General features: G+C 30.4%; 3 protein-coding genes across 6 annotated transcripts; 1 reads left to right on the forward strand and 2 right to left on the reverse strand.

Annotated features, from left to right (window-relative positions):
• Positions 1-1,166: 1,166 nt before the first annotated feature.
• Positions 1,167-5,289, reverse strand: LOC143145117 (ribosomal protein S6 kinase 2 beta). 3 transcript variants are annotated; one of them, XM_076308147.1, is made up of 13 exons: positions 4,914-5,289; positions 4,603-4,800; positions 4,437-4,518; positions 4,059-4,219; positions 3,867-3,973; positions 3,609-3,786; positions 3,368-3,533; positions 3,118-3,282; positions 2,902-3,044; positions 2,471-2,719; positions 2,148-2,386; positions 1,813-2,074; positions 1,167-1,714 (listed from the first exon to the last, which is right to left on the reverse strand). In XM_076308147.1, the coding sequence occupies exons 1-13, from the start codon at positions 5,040-5,042 to the stop codon at positions 1,586-1,588; spliced, it is 2,208 nt and encodes a 735-aa protein (XP_076164262.1). In that variant the 5' UTR covers positions 5,043-5,289; the 3' UTR covers positions 1,167-1,585. The 3 variants fall into 3 exon arrangements, with proteins under 3 accessions (XP_076164262.1, XP_076164259.1, XP_076164261.1); XM_076308144.1 differs by having other exon boundaries at positions 2,785-3,044; positions 4,914-5,288; XM_076308146.1 differs by having other exon boundaries at positions 2,785-3,044; positions 3,127-3,282; positions 4,914-5,287.
• A 1,203-nt stretch (positions 5,290-6,492) lies between these two features.
• Positions 6,493-9,064, forward strand: Cyck (cyclin K). Of its 2 annotated transcripts, none has more exons than XM_076308426.1 (8): positions 6,493-6,680; positions 6,892-7,119; positions 7,189-7,320; positions 7,391-7,496; positions 7,598-7,655; positions 7,722-7,894; positions 7,973-8,122; positions 8,211-9,064. In XM_076308426.1, the coding sequence occupies exons 2-8, from the start codon at positions 6,901-6,903 to the stop codon at positions 8,606-8,608; spliced, it is 1,236 nt and encodes a 411-aa protein (XP_076164541.1). In that variant the 5' UTR covers positions 6,493-6,680; positions 6,892-6,900; the 3' UTR covers positions 8,609-9,064. The 2 variants fall into 2 exon arrangements, with proteins under 2 accessions (XP_076164541.1, XP_076164542.1); XM_076308427.1 differs by having other exon boundaries at positions 6,496-6,651.
• Psmg1 (Proteasome assembly chaperone 1) lies at positions 8,749-9,969 on the reverse strand. The gene is made up of 5 exons (XM_076308428.1): positions 9,765-9,969; positions 9,605-9,684; positions 9,370-9,533; positions 9,101-9,296; positions 8,749-9,029 (listed from the first exon to the last, which is right to left on the reverse strand). Exons 1-5 carry the CDS (start codon positions 9,860-9,862, stop codon positions 8,845-8,847), a joined length of 723 nt encoding a protein of 240 aa, XP_076164543.1. The 5' UTR covers positions 9,863-9,969; the 3' UTR covers positions 8,749-8,844.
• Between the last annotated feature and the right edge of the window lie 107 nt (positions 9,970-10,076).

The following is a 10,076-nucleotide window of genomic DNA, read 5'->3' on the forward strand; positions in this document are numbered from 1 at the left end:
AGACTTCAGTTATTAAAAACAAGAGAGAAAGCCTTATATTCGCCTTCTTTCTCAACTTCTCGAAACTGTCCGAACTCTTGACAGACAGCTCATGCATAGGTAAGTGGTGGGAAAATTTACTATAGCGCTGGGTAGTTGAAATGCTCTTTCTGAAACATTGAACGCATGCGCTCTGTATCACCGAATTGTAAATCAGAATACTTTGCATTGTATTACGTGACCAACAAATTATATCCAATTTTAAGAATATATATATATATATATATACATCTATCAATAAAAAAAACGTTTGACCGTTTGAATTTAATTTAATTGAATTTATGTTGTACGAATGGATTACTAGGAATTGCGATAAACAAATTTTTTTTCTCGTTTTTATTTAACAAGGAATGCAATTGATTTTGCTACATAGTAGAAGCAATAATTTTTAAGTTATTCTAAGTTTATATAACTATTTAAAATCATGAGTCATATCCAAAAGAGAAGATAATTCTTGTAAAAATATAGAAAGCAAATACATATTATTTGTTATTTATAAAACGTATGTATATCGTAAGTTTCGAGGAAATATCAATACTATGACACATCTTACGTAAATAATTATATAACAATAATGTGCACATTTTACTTTTGCTTTAAAATATGAGAAACCTAAAATAAACTGTGTTTTATAAACATCAATGTTTAAATAAAAAGAAAGTACTTAACTAATTTGTTTTAAGCATAATCTGTTAAATAAAATTATTGTTATTAATAATTAGTTTAACAAAGCAATGACCCAAAAATAAAATGTATGTATCTTGTCTTTGCATTTTATTAAATATATATATATCTTTTCACATATATTTATTTCATTTTTAATATTTAAATGATGATCATGTACAATACAGATTATAGATTTAAAATTTCTCTGATATTCCCATTTTTTATATTATATTAAAATCGAAAATATGAATTTAAGTATGTTTTTCCTATTCTATACACATACATAAATTTTAACCAGAATAGAGACGATTTTGAATTATATCAATTGTATCAGTAACAACACTCTTATAAAATTAGTACGTACTATAGCTACATTTGAACATTGCACAAGAAATACTAGATTAAATTGACAAAATATAGTCTTTTTGTATATTTATATAATATATATATATATCGTAAACGCTCGTTAACACCTCCCTTGATAAAGAGTAACTAAACAATAATTAAAAATTTACAATATATATTTCATTTTAAATTACTATGTTTTGGTTGCTAAGATTAAGGTGTTTTAAATGTCAATATGGCAATGCATACATTTACAAATGCATGCATACACGTTTAACATAAAAAAAATGTATAAATAAATATCACATTATGTTCATCAATTCAATATAGATACTCACTCACACTCGATAAATGTTAGAATAACAATAGTAGTAGAAGTAGCAATGTAGTAAGAATAATAGTCGTAGTAGTGACATTAAATGTCCTCTCCTTGTACTTTAGTGTAACGTACACGTGTGCGTAGCAGATTTATTTGAACTTAAATCCTTATTTAGTTTTGTCTTATTTTTCGCCAACATAAAACGGAAGATAGGTTTTAAACTTCAGTAGGACCAGATGGTTTGGCTTGTGTTCTTCGACGAGCCAATTCAGACATTACAACAGGGCCAATGTGCGGTGACCTAGGACTACTAGACATTGCTCTGTATGTTTCCGCAACCGCCCTCTGATAACATATTTTTCAAAAAAACATTTCCACATCAACACTATAATTTATATAGACATCAACATACTTTAAACATATATTGAATGGAAACAACATACTTTTAGGCTATGTGGATCCCTAGTACTATATGGTAATACTTTCTGAGGAAGACGGTGGCGATTGGCAATCCACCAACATTTTAAAACGGCAGTTGCTGTAGGCCTTCGATTAGGATCTACGTGTAACATACTTTTCACTAGTTGCTTAGCTTCGGTCGAAATTTGACACCATATGCCACTTTCAGTGTCGATATAACCGGGTCCAATACGATCTAATATATCGGTCGCACTGTCTCCAGGACTATTGCGAAATGGAGTATATCTAAGACATAGAAATGGAATCAATAGTAGTGGATAATTTTTAAGTTTTATCTAATTAATACTCGTTTAATTACCCAGCTAACATGATGTATAATAAAACACCAAGTGACCAAATATCACAAGCTGCGTCATATCCTTGACGTTTCAATACTTCAGGTGCTACAAAATTTGCTGTATAACAAGGTGTCATTAATAAACCATTTTCTGCGCGCAACTGTTTCGCAAAACCAAGATCGCATAGGCAAAGTGTAGCTGGATCAGCCCCTGGTTTAGAGTATAATATATTAGATGGCTTTAAATCCCGGTGAACAACCTATTAATTGCAAAAACTAGATTTAGTGTGTACAAATTAACATCAAGTTGAAATGAATAGTAAATAAATCAATCTGGTAAATACCCCATTTTCATGCAAATAATGAACCACGCTCGCAATTGTGTACATTACTTCAGCAGCTTCTCTTTCTGTAAGACTACGCCTTTGCAATAAGCGGTCAAGTAATTCTCCGCCTCGCAACAATTCTAGTACAAGATAAGCTCGTTTATCATCCTCATGAACAGCTCTCAAGGTTACGATGTGCGGATGCCTTCCATACCGAAGTAAAATTTCTATTTCTTCTGTTGGATCTCTTTTTGATTTTTCAATTATCTATTATGAAACAATTATCAATCTGTAGATTTTGATCTAATAAATTAAAAAGTACGTAATATTACCTTTACAGCATACTCAGTCTTGGATGCCTTATGAATAGCTAAATAGACTGTACTATAGCTTCCTTTACCAATTTCCTGTTTAAATTCATATTCATCAGTTACAGAAATGGGACTCACATAAGTTGGAAAAGTTGCACTGAGACTATCACAGTTTTTATATTCAGGAGTTTTAAGATGATCCTCAAGAAGGCATGGTGCGACAAAGCTAAAGCCACGAAATAATTCGTGAGCGTTAGCACTTGGTGGCACCCCAGGAGAATCTAAAATATTTTATTATTTCGAGATTTATATATTTAATAACAGATAGCAATAAATGTTAGAAAAACTATTCACCAATGTTACCTTTAGGCGTTTTACATGTAAATTCACTATCAAAATAAAATGCATCATCTTCTTGGCTAACAGCTGGTTTAAAGGGAGGCTTTATTTCTTTTTTATAAAGAGCATCCCAATCGATTGTCGCGAAGAACACATGGCTTTTGATTTCTTCTACTCCACCTAAAATAATAATAAAAACAAAAAATAATTAGTTCGTTATGCAACAACTTATTTTTCCCACTTAAAGGTGAGTATAAATAATTACCAGATCCAAGTCTATTTGCAGGGTTTCTCTTGAACAGTACTCTGAGAAGCGCCTGGGCTTCTGGTGAAATATTGAGTGGCATACTAAGTTTTGCCTTTAATATTTGTGTCATAGTTTCTTTACGATTTACACCTTGAAATGGAAGAGCTCCGGTCAACATTTCAAACTGAAAATTAAAAATTTATACTTTATAAAAAATAAAAATTGAAATTAGAATTTCTTTCTTTGTAATATGACTAACCATAAGAACACCAAAACTCCACCAATCAGCAGCAAACGAATGTCCTTTTCGATTAACAATTTCAGGTGCCATATACTCTACAGTACCACAAAATGAATATGCCTTACAGTCATCTAAAGGTTGTTTACTTAGACCAAAGTCAGTTAAAGATATATGGCCTTCAGTATCCAGCAGAATACTGTTTTAAACAAAACGAACACCATAAAGTTTGCATAATTTTATAATGCTTATGTTATTGATAAATAATATAATACAAACTTTTCTGGTTTGAGATCTCTATAAATAATTCCAAGTTTATGTATATGATCCAGTGCAAGAGCAAGTTCGGCTAAATAAAACTTTACATCATCTTCAGTAAACATTACCTGTAACAATAATTGTAAAAAAGCTATAAATGTATAAGCATGCTACTGCTGTTGTAACAAATCAACTTCAGCAATTAAAATCTACCTCTTTGGCTAATCTTGAAAATAGATCACCACCTCTTAAGAAGTCTAAAATTAAATAGAGCTTGCCTTCTGTTTGGAATGCATAATGTAGTCGAACTATGAAGGGATGTTCAACATCCACCAATATATTTCTTTCCATTTTTGTCCTAACTCTGTCCCGAACTGAGATAATATTGCAACATTAAACTACTATAAACAAAAGAGAAATAATTTGTAAGTTGAGAATGGCTCTGAAAATTATCACTACTAACATTTAACATAAAATCAGACATAATAAATAATAATTTCTAAACTCTATCCTTAAAATTAATATCTTGTTACATGTGTTTTTGTTTTAAAACTTTCAGAGCTACCCTCATACATTTAACTTAATAAATACCTTTTAACGTAGCCTTTTTCAGAACTTTCATGGCATAAAGTGTTCCACTATCTTTACCAACAACTTTCCTCACTAAGAATACCTAAATAACCCAAGAATTTTATTTATAAAAGAATGTGCCTTGATTCGTGTTATTTTATTTTGATTGTATAATAAATTTAAATACCTTTCCAAAAGAACCTTGACCAAGAACTTTGAGAAGCTCAAATTGAGATGGATCTGCCTTTTCATGACCATCTCGTACTACTTCACGTACTTCAATCTCATGTGATTCAGAGCACCCATTGGAACGTGATTCAACCACATTTCCTTGGGTAATCATTGCTTCTTCCTGAGCCTCTGCTGGAAGGATTTCTACAGCTTGCTAAAGAATCAAGTTAATTATATTTAAATTCTTAGTTATAATTTAACATTCATGAATTAAAATCAAAACGTTTTAAAATTAATCGATTGTTTTGACAACCACATAAACATTACCTTCTCATTTACATGTTGGTCGGACCAAGGGACCGTCAGAGTCGCCAACGGCATTATACTCGATGTCGCGTTATTGTTCGCGAAACTGTAGACGTTGTCGTAAAATATTCCCGCGTGCGCGGTCGTCATAAATTAACATTTAGGTGCGTTTAGTTTACCCAACCGAGACCACAGATAATGCGTTAAACCACAGATAATGCGCTACGTATTCAAACCAGATTTCTGACACGGACCGGAAGCACCTGCTTTGCGACCTTAAATAAAACCAAGCGAAATGGCTGCTTTTCAATAAATTTCATCGAAAACGTGTAATAAATAAGAAAATACACATATCTTTAATAAAATGTATACACAAAACGCAGTATTACAGTATATAAAGCGTATGAAAGATACTATAAATAAGTAGTGTGTTATATTAAAATCAGCTTATATTGTAATTAGATATAAGAAGTCACCTTAACATATACTACGTTATTGATTGAACTGTCAACAAACAAAAACCAAGTATGAAATCATAGAGTTCGTTAATTAAATACAAACCAAAGATATATCGTGGAAACAATTAATATATTTAAAACACTACAAAACAATTATAATTATTTTAATTTTTTGTTAATAAGAATTTGAAACGACACTTAATTCAAAGAAACGATTTGTGTAACTCTTTTGATAAACATTATACTCGAGTATATTTCTAATAAAATACACAAGAAAAAGAATATTATTCTACGGAAAGATCGAACGTATGATTTTACACTATTCATAATAAGATACATTCACATGAACATAGTATCCAACAAGTGATTAGCTATACCACACTATACACGAAGTTGTATGCATACACTTCTCAGCTGCTCACGCGTTCAAAAATTCCGAACAGATGTTTTCTAAAAGAAAATTCAAGATACATTTCATTTGATATGAAATTAAATGATGTACAGATAAAACAGAAATATAGTCGAAAAACTTTCTTTTATATGTAAACATATTTATGAATTTGAACAAATTATTTTCCATTGAAAATTTCATTAAATTTTGCCATTTGAGGAGAAACTCAGCATGCTAAACACATCTCCTTCCCTTCTTAACAAGCTTCTAGTTGTCATGCAGATAAAATTATATAAATGGTCTTATTTAAATTTTATAGTAATACAATTCCAATTCAATCAACAAATTATTATTCATTAAATACGTAACCCCGTATTTTGAGAATGAATTCTGATATAGATAAACAATATTTTACACACTTTATTTAAATGTCATATACGTAAAGGTATTAAAATGGAGTGATATTTATTTAATAAGTAATAATCGATTCGTTGAATTGATAAGCTATTATTGTAAAATTTGAATGCCATGTATAATATTTGACGTATTGTATTTCTCTTGAATGAAACGATTACCTTTTATAACAGTAATGCTACTAATGACAATATACCCATATCCTGCACTTTCTACTCATCATTGTTTAATTTCGTACCATCTAACATTCATCACAATTATCCTATTTGAATGGAAAGCTAAACATCAATTGTGACAAAAACTTTTGAACAGAACTGTAAGTGCACAGCATCGAACTGCGGCTAAGTTCGTGAGTGTATGTTGTTAAAGCAAAAATTGGCAAATGTTTATTATTAGTAATACAAACGAGTTTATAAAGAATATTTTGAAGACAAATTACTAAATTATTTTTTGAACTAAGAAATTTCTGTGATATATGTAAGACAAGATAGTATAAGTGAGTGAAAGAAAACATTGTTCGCATCGGTAACTATTCTAACCTGTACCAATTCATGTAAAAGAATATCATTCAGTTTTTCTTTTTCTTATAATTTTCAACAATTTCTCCTCTTAATAGTTATTAATTTCATATTATTTTGAATGTTTATTTGACGAAAAGCAGTTAATTTTATAATATCATTGATATTATATTTATGTAAACACAACTGATTGTGTCATGTTCATGTTCTTTTTCAAGGACATAAAAATGCCATGCTGGTATTATGAGAAGAAGGAATTGCGGAACACTCCATCAATTCAAGATGGGATTGATTATGAAACTGAGTGCAGATATAGGAAAGAAGGTGCACGTTTCATAATAGATACAGGCACAAAGATGGACTTAGGTTACAATACAATGGCAACTGGTGTTGTTTATTTTCACCGATTTTATATGTTCCATTCATTTAAAAATTTTCCACGATATGTGAGTAGCTTTTACTTTCTATGTTCTTAATGTCACATGTGTGTATTTCATATGTTTGATGTCACTTAGGTGACTGCATGCTGTTGTTTGTTCCTGGCAGGTAAAGTAGAGGAAACACCAAAAAAATGTAAAGACATCATTAAGACTGCAAAAACTTTGTTGACTGAACAAAAATTTATGACATTTGGGGAAGATCCCAAGGTAAGCCTTTTAAATTATATTTATTAATATGCAAAGTAATATTAGAATTTTAAATTGTCTTGCTTTCTAGGAAGAAGTCATGACATTAGAAAGAATTTTATTACAAACTATCAAGTTTGATTTGCAAGTAGAACATCCATATAGCTACTTATTAAAGTATGCAAAATGTCTTAAAGGTAATTAATGTATTTTCTGCAAATATTATATTATATGATATTGTGCCTAAAATATTGATGTACAGTACCATATTATTGATAATTTCAATGATATATTATAGGTGACAAAAATAAACTGCAAAAAATGGTTCAAATGGCTTGGACATTTGTTAATGATAGGTAATAATATAGTATTATCTGTCAATTAATTAAAACAGTGTATGTAATCTTTATTCTTTCTTACAGTTTATGTACAACATTGTCATTACAGTGGGAACCTGAAATTATAGCTGTTGCTCTTATGTATTTAGCTGGAAAACTTAGTAAATTTGAAGTAGTAGATTGGAATGGAAGACAACCAAAACATTTACGTTGGTGGGACATGTTTGTCGAAGATGTTACTATGGATCTTCTTGAAGGTTTTTAACTTTATAGTGCTATAAACTATACACATATGTACATCAATGTTTATATAGCTTTCTCTTTTTTGTTTTTAGATATATGTCATCAAGTATTAGATTTATATTCACAAGCTAATAACACGAAACCACCAGATTCACCACCAATGACACCATCCAATGAACCATGTAGAGATAGAGCTATAGCAGTACCTCCTGCAGAAGCATCAGCATCTACCACACCAAATGGTATATAAACTGAAAATGTAATATTTTGTTAGTGTAATAAGTAAGAAATAAACCCTTTATTTATCTAGATATTAATGTTACATTGTAGTTACACCAGGAAAGTCTACTAAGGTTGAAGTAACTGCAGTCTCTGCAAATGGATGTCCAACTACTGATGCTACAGAAACAGTAAAACCAATGGATGTACCACCACACTTTCCAACATATCCAGCTAATTTTCCGCCTAATAGTACCAACTATCCACCAGCGTTTCCTCCGGCAAATGTTTCTGTACCTCCACCTCCTGTGAATACAATGAATCATATAGTCCCACCTATGCATCATATTGGTTCCACTGGTACCATTAGACCTGCACCACCTGCTCCTACTACAACACAACCACCATTTCAGCCGTATCCTTATCCTACAAATGCATCATATTTCCCTCCAAGTAATCCCGTGCCTCCAGCGCCTGCGCCACGCACGTACTATCCACCACAATCTTAACACATGGAAACTTATGGCAACAAAAATGTAATTTCTACTGATGTAAGCGTCATCATAATTAAAGTTAGTATTATTGAAGAAATACTAAATGAATTTTTGTAAATATTGTAAATAAGTAAGGTTTGCTATCAACAATAGTATTCAATTATAACATTTTTATATTATCAATATCTGCATACATCAAAGTCTAATTTAGATAAGCAAAAAAATTTCTAAATAAAAGATTAGCAGAAGTTTTAAATGTAAAGATTTCCTTTATTAAAAATGTTCTCTCTGCTAAATGTAACATCATGCAATGTACAATTTATTTCTTTAAATAACTTTAAAAGAGGTTCTGCAGACAATGAATCCAGTACAAAATTGTCTGCATACAAAATGTACAAAACAGAAGGTAGGTCCATAAATTCAGCATATGATAAAACTGAAAAGAAACAATTTTGTTATTAAAAGTATATCTTAAAAAATGTTTTATTGTGTTATTTGAATACCAACCTCCTGCTGTTACTCCATATACAATGTTTGGCTGTTCTAAAAGGGGCACTTTGAAATTACAAGTGTTTTCTCCATTTTTGGTGACTAACATTCGTAGAAAAGATGGTACTGCTAGTATATTTTTGTGTTTAAATTGTGACATATGACGACATGTTACACAGATTATACAGTTTGTGTTCAATAAGATGTCAGACATCTAACAAAATTAGTAATATTAATATAAGATACAAAATGTTTTATGTACACTTATTTAACCTAAATGCACTTACCTTATCTACAAGTTTTCCCGAATATTTTACATTAAAATGTGGAGATACCATGCATAAATAAATTTCATTGTTAATTTGATAAATTATACATATTTTTTTTTTATTCTCATCTTCGATAAGACACACTTCTTCTAAATTTTGACACAAACATTCTCTGGAAAAATCTATAATTTCATTACAAACATTTACAACACAGTCGGAAACAATTATACCGGTAAAAATAAATATATACTACCAAGTAACATTTCCCCTTCGATCATAACTAATTTATTAATTCGAGTTGGTTTTTCTTTCAACCATCGGATAGAAAATTCTCTGAAAATATTTATTGTAAATATCAAAAAATTTCGAATGTTTACTGCGAAGAGGTTATGTCGAATAAAAATGCAACTTACAATTGATTTACTGTATCTCCACTTGGTCCATTTTCATCGTCTTCGTCCCAAAAAGCTCGCGAAACTGGGAATACTACTTCACCGAAGAAAGACACCATTTTTATTAATTAAACGTGCAAAGATTACTACAAAACAAAACCACAAAACAGTGTTCTTATTGCTATGTCACGCTCTTACAGCACATCCATGCACAACGCAACGAAATAAACAAGCATGTCATGACTCATTTTACTTTTTAAATATTGCTTATTAATAAAAGATATTAAAAGAAATAACGTTTTTTTAGATACAACTTCATCATTTATTAATTCT

The sequence above is a fragment of the Ptiloglossa arizonensis genome, chromosome 4 (genome assembly GCF_051014685.1).
Source record: "Ptiloglossa arizonensis isolate GNS036 chromosome 4, iyPtiAriz1_principal, whole genome shotgun sequence".
Taxonomy (NCBI): domain Eukaryota; kingdom Metazoa; phylum Arthropoda; class Insecta; order Hymenoptera; family Colletidae; genus Ptiloglossa; species Ptiloglossa arizonensis.